The sequence below is a fragment of the Ctenopharyngodon idella genome, chromosome 17 (genome assembly GCF_019924925.1).
Source record: "Ctenopharyngodon idella isolate HZGC_01 chromosome 17, HZGC01, whole genome shotgun sequence".
Lineage (NCBI taxonomy): Eukaryota > Metazoa > Chordata > Actinopteri > Cypriniformes > Xenocyprididae > Ctenopharyngodon > Ctenopharyngodon idella.
Window position 1 is genome coordinate 18673367 of NC_067236.1, and position 27324 is coordinate 18700690.

General features: G+C 38.0%; 2 protein-coding genes across 5 annotated transcripts in view; one reads left to right on the plus strand and one right to left on the minus strand.

Annotated features, from left to right (window-relative positions):
* zgc:194887 (uncharacterized protein LOC571819 homolog) overlaps positions 1-3518 on the plus strand; it is a 3787-nt gene extending 269 nt beyond the window's left edge. Inside the window, exon 2 of the mRNA XM_051869174.1 lies at positions 1704-3518. Within this exon, the coding sequence (XP_051725134.1) occupies positions 1704-2398 (695 nt within the window). The 3' untranslated portion in view covers positions 2399-3518. The remainder of the gene's footprint in view (positions 1-1703) is intronic.
* Positions 3516-21835, minus strand: chrm5a (cholinergic receptor, muscarinic 5a). 4 transcript variants are annotated; one of them, XM_051869168.1, is made up of 4 exons: positions 17022-21835; positions 16616-16760; positions 14113-14221; positions 3516-7986 (listed from the first exon to the last, which is right to left on the minus strand). In XM_051869168.1, the coding sequence occupies exon 4, from the start codon at positions 7943-7945 to the stop codon at positions 6539-6541; it is 1407 nt and encodes a 468-aa protein (XP_051725128.1). In that variant the 5' UTR covers positions 7946-7986; positions 14113-14221; positions 16616-16760; positions 17022-21835; the 3' UTR covers positions 3516-6538. The 4 variants fall into 4 exon arrangements, with proteins under 4 accessions (XP_051725128.1, XP_051725126.1, XP_051725127.1 ...); XM_051869166.1 differs by lacking the exon at positions 14113-14221 and having other exon boundaries at positions 17022-21832; XM_051869167.1 differs by lacking the exons at positions 14113-14221; positions 17022-21835 and having other exon boundaries at positions 16616-17000.
* Positions 21836-27324: the final 5489 nt, after the last annotated feature.

A 27324-nucleotide genomic window follows, 5' to 3' on the forward strand; every position in this document is an offset into this window, starting at 1 on the left:
CTGTGCTTAAAATCAACACAGACTTCATTCACCGTCCTGACAAAACCAGCTGACAAAAATATGCTCTAAGAGCGTTATGATTACGCTCCCAAAACATTATTTCTGTAATGTTCTCTGAACATTCAAAACATCCAGTTTTGTAAATATTTTAAAAATGTTTTCACAGAAACTTGCTCCGGGTCTGAAATGACTTTCCTCTCAGCTGACGTCAGCTCGCTCTCTTTGTAATCATGTTAATGTGAACTAATAGTCAAATATGTGTTCAGTTCTGCTCCTTTATAAAGTCAGTCATTAAATAAGATCAAACGCTTCTTTATTGAGGCTCTCGTTTCTACGATTTAGAAATACTAGTTTGTTTGAGTGGATTCAGGGCAGTGTTCTTAACTTTACTCCACTAACCCATTCTGACATTTGACTCATCAGAGCAGAGGTCAAAGGTCAAGCAGGACTCATATAATTAGTCCTGATAAAGACTAATTACATCAGGTTAACAAACACTAGATAACGGCTTCTGATTCATGAAAGAGACTGATGAAAGATCTTCACAACACTGTTATTCTAGTATTATTGTCCATTATAGTATTCATATTTTCATTCGCGTTTAGTAATTTACGTTTTAGTAATTTTATGTGCTTTTTTGTGTGCATTTTTATAAATATTTCTATTTAGCTTTAATTTATTGTTATACATTTTATGTTTATTTTTTAATTTTAGTTTTAGAAATTTTAAGTACTTTAACTTAAAAATATTTATTACAGTTAGGCTAGTTGCCAAGGCAACATTTCTTTTTATTTTTCATTTTTTACATTTCTATGTAGCTTTCATTTATTTTTATATGTATTTTTAATATATTTAATTTTTTCTAGTTTTTGAAATTTTAGCACTTCAACTTAAACATATTTATTACAGTTAGTTTCCAAGGCAAGATTTCTTATTTTTCATTTTTTTATATATACTATTACTATTTAGCTTTTTAAAATATATTTTTAATATATCTTAATATTTCTTATATATATATATATATATATATATATATATATATATATAATTTTTATATTCTTTTATATCTTATTATATTTTATTTTAGAAATGTTAGTACTTCAACTTAAACATATTTATTACAGTTAGTTGCCAAGGCAACATTTTTTATTTATTTATTTCTTCTTCTTTTTATATATATTTCTATTTGGCTTTAATTTATTTTTATATATATTTTTTATATATTTTATTATTTTTTATTTTAGTTTTAGAAATGTTAGTACTTAAACAAATTTATTATTATTATTATATTATTTTTAATATTTCTATTTGGCTTTAATTTATTTTGTATATATTTTTCAATTTTTTATATTATTTATAGAAATGTTAATACTTCAACTTAAATTTATTTATTTTAGTTATTTGCCAAGACAATTTTTTTATTTATTTATTTATTTTTTTTAATTAAATTTAGCTTTATTTTTATATATTTTTCATTCTTTTTTTTAACTTTACTTCACAAATTGTAGTACTTCAACTTAAACATTTATTTCAGTTAGTTGCCAAGGCAAGTTTTGATTTAATAGTTATATTTTATTTCAGCTTTATTTCCAAAAATGCTATATTTAATGCTTTCAGCTTTAGTTAACAGTGACAGCAGTTCTTCAGAACACCGTCACTGATGAATGAAGAGAGATCTGACTGTGACTCTTGTTGTGTCTCAGAGATTCCCCGGGACTGTTATGAGCTGTGGCAGAGCGCCGGCGGTCAGGCGCGGGACGGCCTGTACCTGATCCGGCCCGGAGCTTCACCCATCGCCGTCTACTGCGCCATGCACGAGGGCGGATGGACGGTCATCCAACACATCACGGTCAATGGCAGCGTGGACTTCGACCGCGGCTGGGACGAGTACAAGCGAGGGTTCGGATCCCTCACCGGAAACCACTGGCTGGGCAACGAGCACCTGCACCAGCTCACCGCCGGACCCGTGCGCTACAAGCTCGCCATCAAGCTGGTGGACAAAGACGCGGTGACCAAGATGGGCGAGTACGACCCGGTGCTGGTGGAGGACGAGGACGCCCAGTACCGCCTGCGTCTGGGTCTGTTCCAGGGCACGGCGGCGGACGCCCTCACGCTGGACACCGAGAACTACCTTCACGACAACCAGCGCTTCACCACCAAAGACCGCGACAACGACAACTACTTCCAGAACTGCGCAAAGCTGGAGTTCCAGGGCGTGGCGGGCGGCGGCTGGTGGTACGACGCCTGCGCCGGCGCAAACCTCAACCGCAGGAACGTCATCTACTGGCAGAAAGACTGCAACAAAGAACACTTGTGCAAATATGCCTGGATGATGGTGAGACCTTCAGATCAAGTCAAAGTCATCCGGAGCGGAGACTGTGCCAGAGACGAACTCTGACCTTGATTTCCAATACAGTCATCAAAACATCCTTTAACATATACTGAGGCTACTTGAGAAGCCAAATCTTGCTTTCAGAGAAATCTAACACAATTTGGTGATGTTTCTGCTTAAATCTAAAAAGAATAAGAAAAAAGATGTCAATAAGGAAAGAAAAATAATCTGCAAAGGAAGATTATTTTTCTGACCCCACTGGCAAACATATTTTTTCTTGTTTCAAGGCCCTTTCAAACCGAGGACGATGACTATAAAGATAACGATAAAGATATAAATAAAACAAATCGTTCTAAATATAAAAGAATAGCACTGTCCACACCACAGCTATAACGATAACGATATAGAGGAACAATATAATTGGGATCACTTTCAGAATGATTTTTTCCAGCCGTGGAACGAATCCATTCTAATTTAAGGGCTCGCGCATTTAAAATGGCGGACGACCTTGCGGAGAATTTAGTCGCAGAGGTCCAGAAAAATCCACCGTTTGACAAGTCAAGGTCAAACCCCCTTTTCAAGGATACTTTAACCAGCAGATGTCCTCAGCATGCTATGTTTCTTGTGAATCTAGTGTATCGATCTAATCTTACAGTGAATTTAGCTGACGTAGTCAATATAGTGGAATAAAAACATCAAACTTCAAAGGAAGCAAGACAATGTTGTCGAAACTAGCGCTGGATACCTGAGGTCATTTTATATTACACTGTTTGCTAGCCTGGCATAATGATCTCATCGTTAACACCTCTCACCATTTATTCCGAGGGTATGACAGATTGTTTTCCATATATCCATTTTGTTTAAAGCCGTGTAAATGCAACAAGAACAGCAAAAACATGTTCAATGACGTTTGACCGTTATTGTTCGTTGGTGTGGACGCTGTCTTTATAGTTACTGTTCTTCGTGTGAACGGGCCTTTAAGAACAAACTTCACAAAATTCTGTTAGATTTCTCTGGAATTAAAATGTAAATTCTTGGTATTTTTATATTTGCTTCTAAAGTGAATAGGCCTACATCTTTTTTTAAGGATGGTTAGATAAAACAAGACAAAAAATCTGGATAAGATGTGATTTTTTTGCAGTGTAGGGATGAATTATTAACCCATTAAACACATGACGATCAATTATCTATTTCTTTTTTATTCAATAAACATTTAAATGTCAGATTTATTTGTACTGAAGAGTGCAAAAGGTCTCATAAAACTGATCACACACACGATTACAGGGAATTAACAGACCAAAGACGCACTGAAAATTACAGTATTTCTGTCTTGTTTTCCAGTACAAATATCGAAACATTCTTAAATCAAGATACTTTTACTGGAGAAATGACCTGAAAAATGTGTCAAATTAATTGAGTTTATGATTAAAACAAGATCAAATATCTGCCAATGGGGTCAGAAAAACACACTTAATTCAAAGGGAAAACAACATTATTTTTCTGACTCCATTTGCAGATATTTGTTCTTGTTTTACAAGCTTAAACTCACCATTTTTTCAATTAACAATACTTCATATCTTCAGTCATTTTGCTTCTCCAGTAAAAGTATCTTGATTTAGGAATGTTTAGATATTTGTGCTGGAAAACAAGACAGAAACACTAAAGTTTTGTGCAGTGCGGTTTCAATCCTTCAAGCAATAAAGCCGACGAAAATTGAAAGTTCTGACATGTTTTGTTCACCTTCATTGAGTTGTTTACGGCACATTAAAAAGAATCTTCCAAGCACCTACAGATAAAAATCACACACTGTCATTAAACAGTTTGTTTCCTGAAACGCAGACAGCACGACAGCATCATCAACATGACAGCAAGAAACATCCAGATCCGTTCGAATGAAATCACTTCATCTTCTGCTCCTGCAGAGGAGAAATGAAGCGTTTAAGAGTTTCCTTGTCATTTTAAAACTCCTCTGCACTCTTATAATGGCACAGTAAGGCATCTGAAGTGGGTACAATCGACATCGAGCCTTTGAAATGTACAACATTAGCCCTTATTAACACTGTCACGGTAACAAACATGAATAAAATCATCACTGAGCAAAAAGATGATGGTGTGTTTGTTCTGAGAAACTCATCAACACCGACGTTCATCTTATCCTTACGACTGGATCTACATCATCCCTCATATTTGACATCAGTGGGAGGTTTAGTGTTGTGAAAGTGTCTGAACATCACACACAACTGCTTGAAAGATTTCACACACATGAACCCAAGAGTTAAAGGAAAAGTTCACAGTAAAATGACGGAAATACTATTAAAGGGGGAATTCAACGCTGGCAAGATGGGCTTTTAATAAAACTTGTCAGTAGAAACGAGTTGCCTTTTCCCAAAAACTTCAACACCCATAATGCATTTTTGATTTTTGGGAGTGCATAAATGCAGACTATCTGTAATTTTTACAAAATTCCTGGAGCTGTCAGAAATATGCCGGATGATGCGTTTTTAACGGGATGTACGGGTTTTAGGGATGTACCGGTATCAGCCGGTAAATGTTCATTTTTAATGTTATCGTTATCGGCCCAATAAGAAAATTTGGCCGATATATCGAAGCCGATAAATAATGGATTATTTCCTTCAGCTGAGACACTTTTTTGAATTGCTTGAAATCTGACTGAAATCACTTCAAAAAGGAAAACACAGTTAAGTGCAACATACAGCGCACGTCTGTCATATAAGATACATAATATTATAATGAGAACATTATAATTGTGTGCTTGGGACTTGGCTCTTAATGGTGAGACTTTTGTTTTTGCCTCTTAAAAATTATATAAATTTATTCTGATTTAGATTTATTGGCCAATATATCGGTTATTGGCTTTCAAATATAATATCGGCTCGTCCCTAGTTTTAATTCATCCTTTTTCCATGGGCTTTTGCTGGCAAATACACTGAGAGATCTGGGATCAGGTAACATGGAGAAAGATCATTTACAACACATCGTTCATTTACATATTGTAACGACACTATAACGACACAAAGCTGGTTGAAAATCTGCAAACTTTTCCTTTAACTCAATCATTCCCTTCTCAAACATGGTAAAGATTTACAGGAGGCTCATATGGGCTGGTTTTATGGTACATTTAGGACTCCTTTTTGAAACAGTTCATTTTTGAGGTGAACTAAAATATATCGGTCAAAAGTTTGGAATAATTAAGATATTTTAATGTTTCTGAAAGAAGTCTCTTCTGCTCTCCAAGGCTGCATTTATTTGATCAAAAATACAGTAAAAAATTGTGAAATATTATTAGTTTAAAATAGCTGTTTTCAATTTGCCCCTATTTGGGTGTGAGCAAAAACATGCCGTTTTTATATGTGTCCCTTTAAATGCAAATGAGCTGCTGCTCCCGGCCCCTTTCCAGAAGAGGGCGGAGCTTTAACAGCTCAACAACAACAAAGCTGGAGAATCTCACGCAGACAAAATGAGGATTGTCAGTAACGGTGTTCAGCCTTACATTGTTCAAACCGGAGTCGACACTGATGGAGAGACTCAGGAAGAAGTTACAACTTTTAGACGTTTCTGAATGGTTAGTGGATAAATTTATGTAGTTGCTGTGGAGTTGATTCAACTCATCCACTAGCATGTGCCGTCATGTTAATCTTTTGTGTTGAATTGACCCTCGTTTGTGAAGCAGTCCGGCGTAAAATGATGGCATGATAACAACACTCTACTACAACAACTCTTCCTCTTCTCTAAAGCAGCCCAACATGGCCCCGCCCCCTTTGTTGTGTGTTCTTGGGGGCGGGGTTTATGTAAATTTTAGGGTTAGTGATGTCACCGACCTGGGAAGAAGCTCGTTATAGTCCCTACCAGCCGTTTAAAAAGTGATTTCTGTAAAAGAAAATATCTCTCTTTACATTGAACTTTGAGCGTCGTAACTTTGCAGATGTTGTTTATGATCAAACAGCAACATTACACACTAACTAAAGTTAAAAAAGTCAAATCATAATTAATCACCCCTTTAACTATAAATTCACATAGAAAACAGCTATTTTATATTGTAATAATATTTCACAACTTTTACTGTATTTTTGAACAAATAAATGCAGCTTTGGTGAGCAGAAGAGAAACTTTTCTGTTGACAGTAAATCTGGGAATGGTGCCATTTCTGTCCTGCTGTGATTGGAAATGTAAAGTTGAACGGGTCTCTCAGGCGAGTCTGCCGCCCGCCGCAGGGTTTTGTCCGCACCAGTACAGCTTCTCCTCAACCCGCTTCTTCCTCCACTGGCAGAGCAGCAACATGCGGAAGGTTTTCTGGAAGGTTTTGTTGCAGAGCGCATAACACATGGGGTTGACGGTGCTGTTGACGTAACACAGCCAGTATCCCAGATGCCAGAGCGAGAGCGGGACACAGTCGGAGCAGAAGGTGGAGACCAGCACCATGATGTTGTAGGGCGTCCAGGTGAGGATGAACGCCAGCAGGATGGCGCTCAGAGTCTGGGCCGCCTTCTTCTCTTTGATCAGGACCATCCTCTTCCTCTTGGTGATCTGGCTTTTCAGTGTGCCATCTATGGGTTTGGAAGAAGATGACGAAGAAGGTACGTTCACAGACTCGGCAGACGAGAAGGATGAGGGTTTTGCGTCTCCGTTGGCGTTCTTTAGTGGACCGGACGCCGGTTTGAACTTGTACGAGACGCACTTCTTGCTTCTTGTCGGACTTGTTTTGAAGTAGCTCTGGTCCTCGTTGTCGGCCTTGCATCTGGAAGACGTCGGGAAGACGCCGGGAGAAGCCGAGCGCTCCTCGTCCTCTGAGGAGGCGTAGCTGTTGAAGTCAGCAGGTTTGGGAGGACTTCGCTCTCTTTCGCTTGTATGCTTGCAGCCGAAACACGAGCGGACGGTTTGAGGTTCGCCGCTGGAGTTTGACGAAGAGTTGACGCCTTGGAGTTCGGCGAGGTCTTTGGTGCGTCTCTCGGTTTCTTTGTATATCCGGCAGTAGAGGATGGTCATGACGGACACAGGGATATAGAAAGCCGCTATCGCTGTCCCGAAAGTAATCACAGGCTCGGAGAAGAACTGGATCTGACACTGTAGTTCGGGAACCGTCCGCTTGCCGACAAAATACTGCCAGCACAGAATTGGCGGAGCCCAGAGGACGAAGGACACGAGCCAGGCCAAACCGATCATGACGGCCGCTCGCTTCGGCGTCCGTTTGGCTCGATACGTCAGCGGACGGGTAATGGAGAAGTATCGGTCGAAACTAATGACCAGAAGGTTCATAACAGAGGCGTTACTGGCCACATAATCCAGCGCCAACCACAGATCACACGCCAGACTGCCGAGAGACCAGTAGCCCATCAGAATGTACGAGGTGTAGAGGTTCATGGAGAAGACGCCGATGATGAGGTCGGCGAAGGCCAGGCTCAGCAGGTAGTAGTTGTTGACCGTCTTCAGCTGGCTGTTCACCTTGAAGGACAACATCACCAGAACGTTCCCGATGATCGTAATGAGGCTCACGACGGCCGATACGCTGGCGATGGCGACCACTTCCCACAGGCTGTGTGTGAGCGGGTGGACGTCTGAGACGTTGGCGCTGACGGTGATGTTCTCGCCGGCCATGATCGATTCTCCGTTCACACGCTCTTCAGCACGGCCATCTCCTGCGGAAACACAGGAACAGATGGAATAAACACTTAAAAGCTCTTTTATTAGCTCTGGATGTTTAATACAGGGCTATTATTGTTAACTACAACTATTGAAAACATTGAAATAAAGCTGAAATAAAATAAAATATTAGATGAAAAACATAAACTAAATGAATATTAGAAATGTTGATTGGGAATAAACTGAAATAAATTTAAATTAAAGCACTAAAATGTCTAACTGTAAATAAAATAAATAAATAAAAACATACAAATAATAACAAAAATACTAAAATCTTAGAAACTATCATGTATATTTTAGATAATTGTCAGAAACAGTATCTGAATGATATCAAGAGATTGTGTTTGTTAGAAACTGTCATGTACATTTAAATTTTCTAAACTGCTCGAATCAGTTGAAATGCTTTTAAAGAAGTTTATTTGTAGTATTCGTCTGTGAAAGTTCATTAATTTCGTTCATCAGAGAATATCATCATAATCATCCAATAAAATACAATAAAATATATAAGATTAAACGTCAAGAGCTAATATACTTATTAATGTCATTTAAAGTCATTATATCATCCCATTAAAATCACATTTTTGAAATAAGCACATCTAAAGTCCATTTGGAAATGAATGCCTGACATGGTTCATTGTCCACTGATGTCTGTGTGAAGAGACTGAAGCGCCTCTAGAGGGCGGAAGAGAGTCACATCAATACCTCCTCACTGGTGTAAATCATCTACTAAAATCTCACAGAGATCTGAAGACACATGAGCAGTATAAAGTGCCATTTAAAGTGACTCAAAAATCCTCTCTAAAACATCAACTGTACATGTACAGCAGGAGCAGAAACGCTCAGATAACTAGATTTAAAGCAGAAGGTCATCTGAAGTTCTTCTCTCAGTCGCCGCACACGTGGACAGGCTGATGGACGGCACACGTCTGATGTCTCCGTGGCTTTTTGTTTCCAGGGAAACAGTGGAGTGATTTCTTTTGAATGATAAAGCCAACATCATCTGAGGCCGAGTGAAACGCTGAAGACAAACCAAACAAACACTTGAGGACAAGCGCGGCATGTGCCTTCTGGATGTGTTTAACGTGACACACACACATTCTCAAACACGTGAGAAAAGAGCCCATTATGTGTGAATGCATGACAAGATCAAAATCCACAAGAATAATAATCATTTGCTTTTAATCATTTGGTTATGTGAACGATAAGAGAACATTTCATTTGATCATTCTTCAAACATTAAGGGAATGTTACTTTTGAATGTTCTGAAACAAGTAGTAACATTTAAAAAATGAAACACTCAACTAAAACGTTTCAGAAAAAACGGTTACAGATAACATTGAGGGAATGTTCTATTAACGTTACTGGAAGAACGTTTGTTCATAACCAGGGAGGGTAGCTGAAGCTGAAGCTAAAAATTTAAAATAACTTTTACTAACAACAGTAACGTACAAAAAACAAATTTTTATAGGGAAAATGTAAATATTCTACTCTTATTAAACGTACCATTGTTCTTCTGTAGTATCACACTGAACTGACCGACAGCTTCAGTGATTATAAAATGAGCGCTCTTTACTCGCTTTCTGTGTAATTCAGACACAATTTGAAGAAAAGTTTTTGTTTTTCATGAGACTTTGTGACTTCCTACTTTTTTCCATATATTAGGGAGTGGAAAAGTGCTCCCCTGCTGTGGAGAAAAAAGTGTTTGTTACGAAGTGTTAGTTTTCCTACATCTTTAAACTTTAAGGGCCCTATTTTAACCATCTAAGCGCATGGTCTAAAGCTCATAGCGCAAGTGTACTTAGAGTGTGTCCGAATCCACTTTTGATAGTTTAACAACGGGAAAAGTGGTCGGCGTTCCAGGCACATGGTCCAAAAGGGTTGTCCCTATTCTCTCAATGAGTATGAGTATTTGGGCGTGAGTGCAATAAACCAGTCAGAGTCTCATCTCCCATTCATTTTAAAAGCCAGTTGCGCTCGCGCCATGATGGATTCGCTATTTTCATGGCGGAATTTGCAAGTGAAAAAACTGAACGCTTCTCTAGTGAGGAAACAGATCTGCTCGTGCGCGTCAGCAGACCATCTACAGGACAAGCCGGATTCCACCAAAGCATTTTTATCTTTATGCACACAATAATAATCTTTTACATTGTAATCCTTTTATTTTTAATATTTGGCATGTTTGTGTGCTTCTGTGTGTGTAATAAGCAGAGTGTACGTGTGTTGTGCACCCACCTATGGGCCCATATTACTAATGCGCCTTTAAATGACAAGATAATACTGCACCATTGACTTTAGAGCAGGTTTCAGTTGGTCAAAGGCACAGTCGTTTTCAGTTCCTCAAAATAGCAACATGCCAAACAATACGCCTGAACACACCTCGTTTTCAGACCAGCACGTCCATGGGTGAACAGATGGCCGTGAGTGCATTTGATATTTAAACAGGTGATTAAGTGATTAATAAAAAAAGAAATTATGTTCTTTTTGGTCCAAAAAAAACAATAATTATTTTCCTTTTTTCTCACATTGTTAGCTCTTGTTGATGAGGAGGAGTAGTTTAGTTTAGTTAGTGGACGCTCAGGTTCAGTAGTGGACGCTCAGGTTCAGTAGATGATCTGTTTGGTTTGGGGGGAAGTTTTCAGTTCTGACATGTAGTTTTTTTCCAGATAAACTGATCATCATTTGACCCTTAATTAAATTGGATATTGGATTACAACATTTTTTTTTTTTTGCAATTCTTAATGTAATCAATATCTATTAGTTAACGCTTCTATCTTATTCACCTGTGGTATGATCATCAGAAACGAGAGTTTAATGCTAAAAGAGTTTCATGCTGTAAAACGTGAGCTCTTCAGAATGAAGAGAATGTCAGTGTTTGTGAGCGACAGCAAGATCAGACCATCCGTCAATATACAGTCATCATTTATTCATCTGCTTCCTCAGAAATCTGCCCACCACATGCCGCCTTCACACCAGAACAACATCTAGAGGATTTTTCACATGCACACAAATATATCGGCATACCAGATCTTTCTGCATTCATCACTTAGATTCAAAGCAGCTCCAACAAGACTCAGGTTTGCGTGTCTGAAAGGCTGCAGGATCTTTTCTTCATAAGTCTGTTTGAATCAGCTGGTGTTTTGGGGGTTTAAGTGGATGTAAAAGTTTTGTCAGTTTTGAAGTTCAGACACGTGTAGAGAATCGCATTGACTATCAACATCATCCATGGTCTGGTTTTCCTGCTGCTTTCAGGACTGAGAAATACAGTGATTCAGTGTGTATTTCCAGCAGTGAAGTCAATAACATAATGACAGATTCAGTGCAGTGAAGAGTCATCGGCCGTGTGAGCGCCGAGCGATTATGCTGTTGAAATCACTTGCTATTAAACTACTCATAAGAGCTTTATGAAGCTCAGAGACAGTGACGGCACTGCAAAAAGTCATTTTCTTCCTCAGTGTTTCTGTCTGGTTTTCCAGTACAAATATAAACATTCTTAAATCAAGACATCCCTTAAATCAGCTATCCCTTTAATAATATCGCTTTAAGACATGGTGAGAAGCACAGAAATCTCTGTTATAAACCATATTAGATCAAACAATGCTGACGTGGAAACCAGGAGAAACATTGTGCCATGAACGAACAAGTTATAGAAGGCTTTTCAATCAACAAATCACCAACATTCACTATCGATTTAATGGAGTAACTCTAACTGTAACCATGGTATTGTGGCAGATATAGTCGAATGTTATTTTTTAAAGGGTTTGTACAACCTTTTGAGAGTGAAATATAAGGGCTTCGCACTTTTTTCAGCACTTTAAAGCTCTAAATATCATCCAGTTATAATAGTATTTTTAATGTGATGATTTGTGAAACTCAGGGTCCTATCATACACCCGGCGCAATGCGACGTCAGGCGTGACACACGTGTTTTTTGCTAGTTTCAGCCTGATGCAGTTATCATTTTCACATCCTGTGCCACGTTGTTTAATACTATGGAAGCTTGTTTCCACCACAGAATAAAAAAAATTATAAAAAAAGTGCGACTTTATATCTTACAATTCTGACTTTTTTTCTGAATTGAGTTTATATTAATTCCAAATTTATATCCCGTAATTATGACTTTTTTTCCCCAGAATTGCGAGTTTATATTAATTGTGAGTTTATATTAATTCCGAGTTTATATTTCATAATTTTGACTTTTTTCTCTGAATTGCAAGTTTATATTAATTCTTGAGTTTACATCCTGCAATTCTGACTTTTTCTCTGAATTGCGAGTTTATATTAATTCTGAGTTTATAACCTGCAATTCCGAGTTTACATCTCGCAATTGTGACTTTTTTCTCTGAATTCCAATTTTTATATCCCGCAATTCTGACATTTTTTCATGAATTGCAAGTTTATATTAATTCAGAGTTTATATCCCGTAATTATGACTTTTTTTCCCCTGAATTGCGAGTTTATATTAATTCCAAGTTTATATTTCATAATTTTGACTTTTTTCTCTGATTTGCGAGTTTATATTAATTCTGAGTTTATAACCTGCAATTCCAAGTTTACATCTCGCAATTGTGACTTTTTTCTCTGAATTGCGAGTTTATATTAATTCCAATTTTTATATCCCGCAATTCGGACTTTTTCTCTGAATTGAATTTATATTAATTTAGAGTTTATATCCCGCAATTCTGACTTTTTTCTCTGAATTGTGAGTTTATATTAATTCCGAGTTTATATTAATTCCGAGTTTATATCCCGCAATTCTGACTTTTTCTCTGAATTGCGAGTTTATATTAATTCCGAGTTTATGTTAATTCCGAGTTTATATTAATTCCGAGTTTATATCCTGCAATTCTGACTTTTTCTCTGAATTGCGAGTTTATATTAATTCCAAGTTTATATTAATTCCGAGTTTATATCCCGCAATTCTGACTTTTTCTCTGAATTGCGAGTTTATATTAATTCCGAGTTTATATTAATTCCGAGTTTATATCCCGCAATTCTGACTTTTTTCTCTGAATTGTGAGTTTATATTAATTCCGAGTTTATATTAATTCCAAGTTTATATCCCGCAATTCTGACTTTTTCTCTGAATTGAGTTTATATTAATTACGAGTTTATATCCCGTAATTATGACTTTTTTTCCCCTGAATTGCGAGTTTATATTAATTCCGATTTTATATTTCATCATTTTGACTTTTTCTCTGAATTGCGAGTTTATATTAATTCCGATTCTGACTTTTTTTTTCCTGAATTGCGAGTTTATATTAATTCTGAGTTTATAACCTGCAATTCCGAGTTTACATCTCGCAATTGTGACTTTTTTCTCTGAATTGCGAGTTTATATTAATTCCAATTTTTATATCCCGCAATTCTGACATTTTTTCATGAACTGCAAGTTTATATTAATTCCGAGTTTATATCCTGTAATTATGACTTTTTTTCCCCTGAATTGCGAGTTTATATTAATTCCGAGTTTATATTAATTCCGAGTTTATATCCCGCAATTCTGACTTTTTCTCTGAATTGAGTTTATATTAATTCCGAGTTTATATCTCATAATTGTGACTTTTTTCTCTGAATTGCGAGTTTATATTAATTCCAATTTTTATATCCCGCAATTCTGACTTGTTCTCTGAATTGAATTTATATTAATTTAGAGTTTATATCCCGCAATTCTGACTTTTTCTCTGAATTGCGAGTTTATATTAATTCCGAGTTTATAGTAATTCCGAGTTTATATCCCGCAATTCTGACTTTTTCTCTGAATTGAGTTTATATTAATTCCGAGTTTATATCTCATAATTCTGACTTTTTTCTCTGAAGAAAAAGAATCAGAATTGATATAAAAATTGCAGTTACTTCAATTTTTTTATCTTTATGGCGGAAACAATCTTCCATATAAACGCTGCTGTGAATGAAGACTGGCGGACTCTGGTAATGAAAGCACAGCGTTAGAGTCGGATCTGCTAATGACCTCTGAGACTCTCCGTCCTCACAGTGCTCTCCTGTCTGTGCTAGTCTCACGTCACATTCCAGTGAGCCTCAGCTCTGTGTGTGTGTGTGTGTGTGTGTGTGTGTGTGTGTGTGTGTGTGTGTGTGTGTGTGTGTGTGTGTGTGTGGTGATCTGACCCGTGTCTAATGTCCCTGCAGTTCTGCTGCGACTGACAAACTTCCTCTAGCAGTGAGTTCGTGTTCGAGTCTCAGGTGAAGCTGCAGACGCATCAAACCGCAGAAGATCCTGCAACTCATTTATCATTCAGTTTATGTGCAACACACTGGAAAAAATGAAATCCTCAGTATTTTTCTCTTGTTTTCCAGTACAAATATCTAAACATTCAGTCTTGTTTTCTAAGGAATTGATCAAAAAGTTTTTCTGACCCAATTGGCAGCATTTGTTCTTGTTTTAAGCAAAAACTCACTACATTTTGATACATTTTTGACTTAATATCTTCAGTCATTTTGCTTCTCCAGTAAATGCATCTTGATTTAAGAGTTTTTAGATATTTGTGCTGAAAAACAAGACAGAAACGCTGAGGAAGAACATCAGAGTCTGCAGTGAGTCTTTATCTCTCCTGTAAATCCATCACAGCACAATCGCTCAGATTTGTGAATATATCAATTTGTAAATATCCATATCAGAAACCTCCAGTGTGATCTGATCTGATCTCAGCATCTCTCACAATGTGTTTCTCACATGATCATCAACTTTTCCATTAATGTTCTCAAAATGAGATTCATAAATGTGTTCTTCAGTGAACTCAGTCGTGACGTCACACAAAACATCAGCGATTCAACAAACACAAAACTCTGAGCTTCAAGGGTTTTGCTCTGTGACCCTGTAAATGTGCGTAAACGGCCTGATTATTCAGGAACATAATTCATCAGCATGCTTTAAAGGGGTCACATGACTCAAATCATACATTATTTATCATTTATTTTGTTCCTGAGGTCTCACTACATTGGCGTCAGAAAAATAAACTTAATTCAAAGAGAAAACTAGTTGATTTTTCTGACTCCATTGGCAGATTTTTGTTCTCGTTTTAATCATAAACTCACTTCATTTTTTCAGTAAACAAAACTTAATATCTTCAGTCATTTTGCTTGTATCTTGATGTAAGAATGTTTAGATATTTTTTACTGGAAAACAAGACAGAAACACTGAGGAAGAACATCATATTTTGCAGTGCATCTGTCAATATGTCTGATATGACTGTGTTTTACAGCGTCTCGGGTCAGAAAGCTCGTTTGGCTCGTTTTAGTTCTCTGCGGGACTCGTTAAAATCACGGCTGACCGCCTCTAATCTGTGTCGTGCTCATGTGTGATTAGTTCTGATGGTGGAGAGGAAATGAGAGACGGACAGAAACACTAAACCAGCGATCTATCAGGCGTCAGCTCTGCTTCTGCTCCACACGATGAACGTTAAACCTTCTGTAGTGTGAATGAATTCAGATCACAATCCAGTTCAACAGATCCAGACTGACACCTGCTTCACTTACGCTTTATGATGATTCTGTGTGAACAAACACACTCCAATGCTTCTGTCTCTCCTTTATAAAACATCTAAAATCACAGATTTACAGCAGGACGCGTTGTATAATGAACATCTGTACGTTCTGGCAAGGTTCTCTCAAAGTTATGAACAAATGTTCTTCCAGTAACGTTAATAGAACATTTGTGTGGTCATTTCTCAAAATGTTAGCACAAAAACATTATTTATACATCGTTCAAGAAATGTTTTTAGGAAACGTTGTAGTTGGGATGTTTCAGAACGTTCAGAGAACCTTCAAAAGTAACGTTTCCATAACGTTTGAAAAATGATACAATGGAACGTTCCTTTAACGTTCACATAACCAAGAAAAAACGTTTTTATAACACATGTTCAGAGAATATTCAGAAATAATGTTTTCATAACGTATTGGGAACATTAGCAAAACGTTCTTAGAATATATTTTAGTCAGCTGGGTTCTCAATATTTATCATTAATGTCAGGTCGGGGCAAGTCGTCACATGTGTTTTATATGACATAATGTAATATATTTTTTATCTGTAACATTTTCAGCTGGTTTGATATTATTGTATGTTGTTTATATATTTGTTTAATATATTTTTTCATTGTTTTATTATTTACATTTTGCTAAAAAGCCATTAAATCTTATATTTAAAACTTTATTTTTTCTTTATTTAAAACCTAATATATTTAAATAAAGATGAAATGAGAGCAACATTTTAACTTTAGACAGATAAAATATGTTTTAATAATGTTTTGATAACGTTCCCACTAAGTTCTGGAAAAATCCAGCTTTAAAAATCTTTTTAATGCGAAGGTTTGCAAAAACATTAAGAGAAGATTCCATGTTATCATTTTCCAAACATTATGAGAATGTTAGTTTTGAATGTTGAACACTTTGAAAAAAGTAGATGAACGTTCAACTAAAACATTTCAGAAAAAACGCTCCATGAACTACGTGTAAATAATGTTTTTGTGCTAACGTTTTGAGAACATTATTAAAGAACAGATAGAACCTTGCCAGAACATTCTGAGAACGTTCCCTGTGACAACAAAATATTCACTAGAGGGAAAAGTGTGACAACTAGCCCCAGATCATTCATAGAGGCTGAAGCTGTACTTACAGAAACCACAGGTCCCAGCAGCGGCTTCATGAAGACACAGGGACAGATGTCCTGAGGTAAACATGGTAAACCACTCCAGTTTTACTCCTCCAGCGTTTATAAATCCACCATGAGCGAATTGTTCCATCCAAACAGGCAGTGAATCCTGCACGTCACAAACACAGAGAGAGATCGAGTTACTCCAGCGCTTCACATGAACACAGAAGTGATGATGAGGGAGAATGAAGAGGAAGAATCCTGAGAGCAGCAGCAGCAGGAGGAGTGATGAGAGAGAGAGAGAGAGAGAGAGAGAGAGAGTTACAGTAATCAGTGGTGTGAAGACTGGAGAAAGTCAAGGAGCAAGTAAAGAAGAGATGATGTGAGAGGAACAGGAGCAGCGGTCGCTCATAACTATCTGGTTAATTACCCGTGTTGATCTGGAGCTTTTGTCCTGAGCTGCAGACGTGTGCTGAGATAAAGACTGCATGTGTTTGAGCTTCATCACGGCGTGTCATCGGCTCATTGTCTTCCTCACGCTGTGTGTGCGCAGATAAGAGACGCACAGATTCACAACACAACAATACAAGAACAAATACAAGGAATAATTCACTTTTGCACTCGTTTACTCAGGAGAGATTCAGCATCCGTGACCACTGACACAAATACATGGTTCTAACTCTCAGATTCAGTGGATTCATTTGTGTTATATCTATGACACACTCTAAAAATGCTGGGTTAAAAATGGACAAACCCAGCGGTTGGGTTAAATGTTTGCTGGCAATTTTATTTAACTCAACTACTGTTTAACAATGACTATATGTCTGGCTTAAAATGAACCCAAAATAGGTTGGAAATTAAAAATCATAATTACTAGAGGAAACAATAATAATCAAAAGGTGAACATTTATTAATAAGCAATTTAATAAATGTTTAATGTTTAATTGTTATTCATTAAACCTATTAATAAATGTTAATTTATTAAACATATTATTAAATGTCAATATATTTTGGGTTCATTTTAAGTGAGCAATACAGTCATTTTTAAACAATAGTTGGGTTAAATAAAACTACCCAGTAGGTTGGGTAAAACAACCTAATCGCTGGGTTAAAACAACCCAATCGCTGGGTCAAAACACCCCATTCGCTGGGTCAAAACACCCCATTCGCTGGGTTAAAACAACCCAATCGCTGGGTCAAAACAACCCAATCGCTGGGTCAAAACACCCCAATCGCTGGGTCAAAACACCCCAATCGCTGGGTCAAAACAACCCAATCGCTGGGTCAAAACACCCCATTCGCTGGGTCAAAACAACCCAATCGCTGGGTCAAAACAACCCATTCGCTGGGTTAAAACAACCCAACCCCTGGGTTAAAACAACCCATTCTCTGGGTTAAAACAACCCAACCCCTGGGTTAAAACAACCCATTCTCTGGGTTAAAACAACCCAACCACTGGGTCAAAACAACCCAGCCGCTGAGTTAAAACAACCAGCATTTTTAGAGTGTACGATGGGCACAAAAAAAAAAAAAAAAATTCTTTGAAATGTCATGTGAGTTGTTTTTGGCATGAATAAAGGCATTATAATTTATTTATTTATTTAATTATTTTTAAAAAAAGGTTAAAACTTTAATTTATTGATTTTATTAAACCTTTTAAGTTGCAAACATTATTTTGATGAGTTATGTTGACATAATAATATTGATTATTACTTCAACATAATACATAAAACGTCAACTTAAACTGTTGATTTTTTTACCTTGATTTTTTATTAATTTTAACACAATTCTCTCGATATCTCTGAACAGTACCTGTGTCGATGCCAGTTACAAGAAATATATAACTTGTTTATTGAAATTACATGCAAATTTATTGTGTGTGCCTGATTTTAACAGAAATAAATAAGATCAAGTTCAACGGACAAAAATCATTTAGTTAAAACAGATTAATTTTTATTTTGCTAAAAATTAAGTTCCTTTAACTCACTGTAGTTTGTTGGTTGGACATAATATTTTTTGAGCCAAAATATGTGTTTGCGAGCAGATGTTTCACACGTTTAGTTGTTCATTTTTACACTGATGTTATTTGCCTCATTTTGTACATGTAGATGAACTTATGAACTTCATTATCATCATCATTTTCACACTCTTACTTTAATAATTAGAGATTTCATTACACATGACTGACACTGACAAGTCCTGACAAGATACTCACACTCACACACACACACACACACACTCACACACACATACATCTATCTTGCTACCAAATTACTCCTAGACTCATGTATGACATTGGATCCAAACTCTCAGCTTAAGAAGGCATTATTGATTATTCCATGTCTTTCTGAATCATTCCTCTGTATGTCGTGCTGATGGTGCTGGATGGCCAGTTTCAGATGATCCTGTCCTGTAATGTTTGACTAAAGCGTCAGCAGAGCGGCTGAAATCCGTCCCATCTGCCCTTCTAACAGCGCAGTGGGCAGACAGCCAGCGGATTGAGTTCCTGATCGCTGCGATACCGCATGGCCTGGATTTCCATGTCACAATACGACTGAAAATCAAGACAAGCATCAAATTTCACTAATAATCGTAAGACGCTGGAGTGAGTGTCTGGTGTCGCGTGGACGTCTGAACGAGCTTCAGTCACCTCAGCAGGACACACTTTAAGAGTCTTCATGATGAAATATTCATCACACTCAATAAACCTCAGCGTGTTTGAAACACCAGCTAACAAAAATATGTTCTAAGAACGTCATAAATCATGACAGAATGTTCATTTTTCAGTGAACAGCATGACTTTAACATAATACAGCTAATGGTGTTCATATGAGGCACCTGAGCGCATCATTACTGCCCACATCTTCTGTCAGCGTGTGATTTAATATGAGTGAATCATCAGGGGTTTTTAAGGGTCAGATCAGGTCGAATGAGCCGTCTGTCTGTCGCGTGATTCAGCCCGTATCTTGTATCTCGACGTGCGGTTCTCAAACTCAATCCGTCTCTGTATGTCCGTCCCGTCAGCCCTCATTCTGTCTCTGATTCCTCTCAATCCGTGGCCTTCGGCTTATAGTTTAATCTGCTTTGGTTCTGAACACACGGACACACGGATGCTCTGGAGAGAAACACACACTGCTGTCCGTCATTCTGATAAATCCATTAGACTGACGGCTTCGACGCTTTATTAGGGTTCAATGTGCCGTGAATGATATCTGAAAATAAACCAATGAATCTTGCAGGTCAGCGTCTATCAGATCAAATCGAATCAAAGCAAAGCGTGTTATTGATCGATCATATCAGCTCAGGATGGAGATCATAAAAGCATCATAAAACAGCAGGAACATGATTCAATCTCCTTCTCATCATCATCTATTTATTTTTCTCTCTCTCTCTGACCTTTTTCTCTTTCCCTCCGTAACACGGTCTTTTTTCGGATTATCGATCACTTCTGCTCCACTCAGCCTCTGTTTTTGTCTTTGTGGAGGCTGAATCAGAGCTTTGAGTTTCATATCATCATTCATATTTCATAAGCCAGGTTATAGCCAGATAACTTACATTTTTACATTTACATTTAATCATTTAGCAGATGCTTTTATCCAAAGCAAATGAGGAGAACAGAAGCAATTGAATCAACAAAAGAGCAACAATATGTAAGTGATGTGACTAGTCCCAGTTAGTCTAGCACTGTACACATAGCAAAGTTTTTTTAAAAAGAAAAAAGATAATATAGAACAGAAAGTGTTAGTATTATTGGGTCATCTTGCATCTTTAGTCGTTTCTTGAAAATGGTCGGATTGAGTTAGGCAGGTCATTCCACCAGCAGGAACAGTCCAGGTAAAGGTCAGTGAAAGTGATTTTGTGCCTCTTTGGGATGATGGCACCACAAGGCAGAAACTATGTTTCTGATTGACAGATCCTAGTGATGACATGTAGATGGAGAAGAGAAGTGGTCCCAGCACTGAGCCCTGAGGCACTCCAGTAGCAAGATGTTGTGTTTTACTTTACTTCACTTGCAGAACACAAGCTTCAGGAGGACACATAGGTCTGAAGTAGTGAGTTTAGGTATAGGGGTGCAGAGCCAGTGGCAGTTCTGTCTTTACAAGATTGAGTTGAAGGTGGTGGTCCTTCATCCAGCAAAAAAATGTCTGTCAGGCAGGCTGAGATGTGAGCAGCTACCATAGGATCATCTGGCTGGAATGAGAGGTAGAGTTGTGTGTCATTAGCATAGCACTGATAGGAAAAGCCATGTTTCTGAAAGAGAGATCCTAGTGATGTCATGTAGATGGAGAAGAGAAGCGGTCCAAGCACCGAGCCCTGAGGCACTTCAGTAGCAAGATGTTGCGACTTAAAGACCTCACCCCTGAAGGACTAAAAATAATAAAATAAAATCCTGGAAATTCAGTTCTTAAATCTTCTGGAATCACAGTTTAAATATTACCATATGAATTATTTAATTATTTAAATACAACTACTTATTTGAAATTAAGAAGTTGTCATTGCAGCAGAAGAACCAAAAATATCTTAATAGCCTTTGAATATTTTAATCAAAAAGGCTGAGAATCACTGCTCTGAACCCAGAGATCAGATTCCATCTGATGTGCTGTTAATCACTTTTACTGTCACTGAGATCAATTAACCCACCAACACAATTTCAAATCAATACAAATTGCACCGGTTTCCATTCTGGTGACACATTTAAGCCTGAACACGAACCCTAACCGAACTCAATCAAATGTACAGATGCACAATTCAATCTCAGAAGAGAGATTGATCTTAAAATAAAGTCTTGGTCCTCTGTCGTATTGATCTGAAATCGAGATGGTTGGTTTGTGTCGTCTGAGCGAGAGTTAAGAGTCGCAGCGCCGTCTGCAGTGATTCGATCAATGAACGTGAACGGCTGGATTTCACACATCATGTGTGTCAGTACAACATCACACTGCCAAAAATGATGTTCTTCCTCAGTGTTTCTGTCTTGTTTTCCAGTACAAATATCTAAACATTCTTGAATTCTTAAAAAGATACATTTACTGGAGAAGCAAAATGACTGAAGATAAATGTATCAAAAAATGTATCAAAATGAAGTGAGTTTATGATTAAAACAAGAACAAATATCTGCCAATGGAGTCAGAGAAATAAACTTGTTTTCCATTTGAATAAAGTTTATTTTCTTGCCCGACTGACAGATATTTGTTCTTTTTTTTTAAAGAAAAAACTCACTTATTATTGATATATTTTTCAGATACACTTTTAATGCATTATAAAGGTGTAACAATGAATAGATAAGTATTATAGTGTATTATAAATAATGTTATAGTTATTCATGAGATCATACAATGCATTATAAGCTGCATTACAAGGCTAAATTAATTCATTAAAAATACTTTTATAATTCATTATATATAAAGGCTTTAAGTGTTACCAACTTTTCTTCTCTGCATTACTCTAGTTCACTTTCTAATCTAGTTATCTAATAAATCTGGCATATGAATATCGTTTGCTTTTTAACTAATTGTTTTTGCTCCACTGTTGTAAGGGGCTTTGGGTAAATGTGTCTGCTAAATACATAAATGTAAATGTGAACTGAGACTCAGCATGAGAAGACACAGATGAATTCAGCCTGTAGGTGTCAAAACATTCAGTGTGTGTGAGGAACAACTGAACCGATGTTTCTGAGAGTCTTCAGGCTCTCTAGCAACCACCCAGTACACCCTAGCAACACCCTAGCAACCACCGAGTACACCCTAGCAACCACCCAGTACACCATAACAACTGCCTACCAACACCCTAGAAACCATCAAAATAAACTGTTACCATCAAAATAAAGTGTTACCCTACCCAGCAACACTCTAGCAACCACCCAGTACACCCTAGCAACACCCTAGCAACCCCCAGTACATCCTAGAAACCATCAAAATAAAGTGTTACCATCGAAATAGTGTTACCCTACCTAGCAACACCCTAGCAACCACCCAGTACACCCTAGCAACCCCCAGTACACCCTAGAAACCATCAAAATAAAGTGTTACCATCGAAATAGTGTTACTCTACCTAGCAACACCCTAGCAACCACCCAGTACACCCTAGCAACCCCCAGTACACCCTAGAAACCATCAAAATAAAGTGTTACCATCGAAATAGTGTTACCCTACCTAGCAACACCCTAGCAACCACCCAGTACACCCTAGCAACCCCCAGTACAGCCTAGCAACCAGCCAGTACACCCCAGCAACTGCCTAGCAACACCCTAGACACCACGCAGTACACCCTAGCAACTGCCTAGGGTTACACTTTATTTCGATGGTCCACTTTAGACATTCTACTAACTATAAGTAACTTTGTAACTACATGTCAAATAACTCTCATTAGAGTATTAGTAGACTGTTAGATTAGGGTTACTTGTAGTCACTAGAATGTCTAAAGTTGACCATCGAAATAAAGTGTTACACAACCTAGCAACACCCTAGCAACCAACCAGAACACCCTAGCAACCACAGAGTTTTGCCATGGCAAGCAGCACTTTCTTTCTTCAGGAAATGTACATGTTCGGTCCGAGCGCCGGCAGAAACCTTATCTGTGAAAACAGCCCACGGGAGCACAAATACTAGTGAAGTGACCTGAAGCTAACCCGTCAACGCTATCACAGAAGGCGCAGAGCCCACGAATAATTAATAGCGCTGTCGCAGGTCTGGACGGAGCTGGCGTAACCCTCGAGAGACTCTAAAATAAGCACAGTGTCTGATCTCACATCAGCTATTGTCTGATCTAGAGCAGCAGATGAACTCATCCGGGAAAACCTCTGCCCACTGAAGCCAACCACGTTTCAGCCTGGAGGGAAATGACACGTGGATGAAGAGAAGCTCATGAACACGAGGAGATGAAAACACCTTCAAGAGATGTCCATGATTGTGTCCTGAAGACGTCTCACTGAACTAGACATCAGAGAGATGCTAGTTAAACACAGGTAAAAACAGATTCAGGCATTCAGAACAGCTTAAATCATTCCGTATATCACATACAATACATCAAATTCTAATTGTTTTTATGACTTGACCTGATCAAACCGTTTGACCCACTTCTACTCTAACTCCTGACCCATATGTCTACATCACAGACGTTCCCACTGGACTCAGAATAGTGATATTTGCACACTAGAAAGTACAGTCTGAATGGTTAATGTGATGCTAACCTTATTTTTGCCCTTATAAAATAAACATGTCTGCGTTCACTGGCCGAGTAACTGCATTCACGCTCCTTATGAGGCTTTGAATCAGGAGCAAACGTGTTGATGTGTTCTGCACGGTTTGAGCGGCTCGTTAGAGACAGATAGTGTTAATACAGCCGTGATGTCATCATCATCATCAGTTTCATTAGAAGAGGTTGAGCTTTTTATCTGCTCTTCGTCTTTTAGCTTTTTAAGGGATTTTCCTCCTCTGTATTTTTGTCTTGTTTTCCAGTACATATATCATATCATATCAGAAATTAAGATACATTTACTGGAGATAAAAAATTGGATGCTTTTCTCCGTTTTCTCGAAAGTGGATGCAGTCAGTGTAGATCTCCTGACCTCCTGGCGTCTGTCAGACGTTCAGACCTCCAGCGTCTCTGGTTTCTGGAAGGAATGGAGCAGCAGCAGGACGGGGCTGATAAAGGAGGAGCTTGGCGAGTAAATCTTTCTCTGCCCTTTCCAGGTCATGCATTATTAACACGGAGCATGTTGAACAAATATAAATCTAATGGAGTCATTGACTTCATGTGCTGCTAAATGTCAAGACATTCACACATTCACACGGCTGATGTACATCCCCATTAAAGGACACTAACCGTTGTGTGTGTGTGTGTGTTTAAATGTGAGAACGTCTCATTATCAGGATGGTCTGTGTGCTTTAAACAGCTCGCAGTGCTCAGAGAATCAACATGATCTAGAATAAAATATATTAAAAAACATTATTTTTATTATTAATAATAATAATAATTGTTATTATTATAAAAATATATGTATTATTAGTAGTAATAAATACAAGATATCAAATCATTTATCACTAGGAGGGTCTTTGAACACAAGTTATTGTGTTTATGAAGGATGCTCATGCTGCTCTGGCGCTCAGCGGTGATCTGTCAGTGATCCGTCACGTCCTGCAGGTCTGCCGATCGCAGCGGGACGACGGATGATTCCAGTGGCATTTAGAGACGCTGGCGTTTATTTTAAGGTCTCAGAGACGATGGAGACATTCGCACACGCCGAATTAACACACGACACGCTGGGCGGCTTTAGCCTGAAAACATGCATGGCATATTACTGCGCACGAGGTGAATGTTAAACAGGCCTTTACACATCCGTGAGTCACGGCTCGTTAGCAACACTCGTTTAATGATTCCAAACTACCATTTCACTGTCATGAAGGTTTTAGCTCTCAATCGTTCCAAAATCAAAAGTTCATGTGAATTTCGTAAGCGTAAACGATAACGAAATCTGTTTGTTGACGACCTTTTTTCCATGACTAAAAGCCTGTTCACACCAAGAATGATAACTATAACTATGTTGGCATTAGTGGAATTGCATTGTCATGGTTTAAATCATACTTATCTGACCGTTATCAGTTTGTAGTAGTAAACGAAGAGATGTCATATCGATCACAAGTTCAATATGGAGTACCACAAGGCTCAGTACTAGGACCGTTGCTGTTCACTCTGTACATGCTACCCTTGGGAGATATCATTAGGAAGCATGGCGTTAGTTTTCACTGTTACGCTGATGATACTCAGCTCTATATTTCTTTGAGCCCTGACGAAAATTACCAATTCATAAAATTAACGGAATGCATAGCTGACATAAAAAATTGGATGACCAGTAATTTCCTACTACTAAATTCAGAAAAAAACAGAGATTCTAATTATTGGACTAATAACCTCTGCACATAATAACCTAGAATACTGTCTAACACTTGATGGCTGCTCTGTTAAGTCTTCGTCATCAGTTAGGAACTTGGGTGTGCTCTTTGATACCAATCTTTCATTTGAAAGCCATGTTACTAGCATCTGTAAAACCGCATTCTTCCATCTTAAAAATATATCTAAACTACGACATATGCTCTCAATGACAAATGCAGAACAGTTAGTTCATGTGTTCATGACCTCAAGAATAGATTACTGTAACGCTCTACTGGGTGGTTGCCCTGCTCGCTTAATAAACAAACTCCAGCTGGTCCAAAACACACTCGCTGAAATTGCTTATTCTGGTTAATTTGATGACTGCAGTGCTCTGAGCTCTGGTTAACACATTTACCGTGTTTAACTGCTTCCACAGAACAGATGTGTGTGATCATAAACCAACCATGAGCTTCAGCCTCAACAAACACATCTGATTATAAGCTACTGAACCTGAATCCCAAACGCTCCTCTGATGTGCCAAACATCCAGCACTGAACACCATCTGCTACACACGCACACACACACACACAGCTACAGGAAATGTCAGCCGCACGCGTCCTGTCGCTCTGTATTTATCGTGTGTGTGCCGGCGGTGTCGCTCAGCTCCAGTCTGTCTGGAGGACGATCACAATAATACACCAGCAAGACCTTCAGCTCTTCTTCACGACACTCCTCCTCTTCTTCAGCGCTGGATTCATTGATCGCTGATGCTGATGATGAAGGTGTAAGAGCATGATCTCATAGACACGCCTGAACCACATCTGAACCTGCAGATCAACTTTATGAACTCAGAGTTAGATGAAGAACAGAGGTGAATGTCTAGTAGTCGTGTTGCCATCCATTAATTTTTATGCAAATTTTGGGATATGCATACAAAATGCTGGATGGAAATGCCAAGTTGCACATAAATTATAAAAATGAACTGTATGCACTCAATTGGGGCATATAATTTTTTTATCCAATAACAAGACATGCACATAAACTACGCTGGAAACACATTTACCGAATAAATCCCTCAAATCCTCATGTGACTTTGCCTCAGCAGAGGCTGTGATTGGATAAGTGCACTAACCAGCGGACCAATCGCATCACAGCATCTCAAATGTTGGTTTGGTGGTTCTGAGTCAAAGTCTGTCATCAGAATGATTTGGTTTAATTCCCTCCAGAAGCGTCTCACACGATTGTGTTCCCAAACACCAGCATCCGAACGCAAGATCACATGACAGCGTTTATTGTGTTTTGTCTGACGCTCTGAGACCAACTCATTTATGATGGAGGGAGAAAGAGCCCGACTGAAGAAACTTACATTTTTATTACTGATATTTTGCACCATGAAGTGATGATTTTATTCTCTTGAACACATGGGATGGAAACAAAGCTTTATTCATAAATGATTTATGCGATTACAATTTTGCACATTAGTTAAATTCACAGCTTTGGATGGAAACAGCTAGTGATGAGCTGAAGGTGTCATTAACATTTGCATGTTTCATTGACAGTATTGATGTGAATGTGAGACATTTGGGGGTTTATATATAGAATTTGACATTTAGAGCTCAGGCTGTTTTGTGGAAAAGTTTTGATAAATGTGAAGATGCACATAGAGCGTTCAACAACAGAATAATTCATCCAAATATTATTAAAAATTACACATTCTGTTATCATTTACTCACCCTGATGTTGTTCAAACCTGTTTGACTCTCTTTCTTTTGTGGAACATAAAAGAAGATATTCAGCAGAAGTTCATGCACTGGAAGTAAATGATGCAAAGTTTCTACAATAGAAGAAAAACACTCTAACAGTAG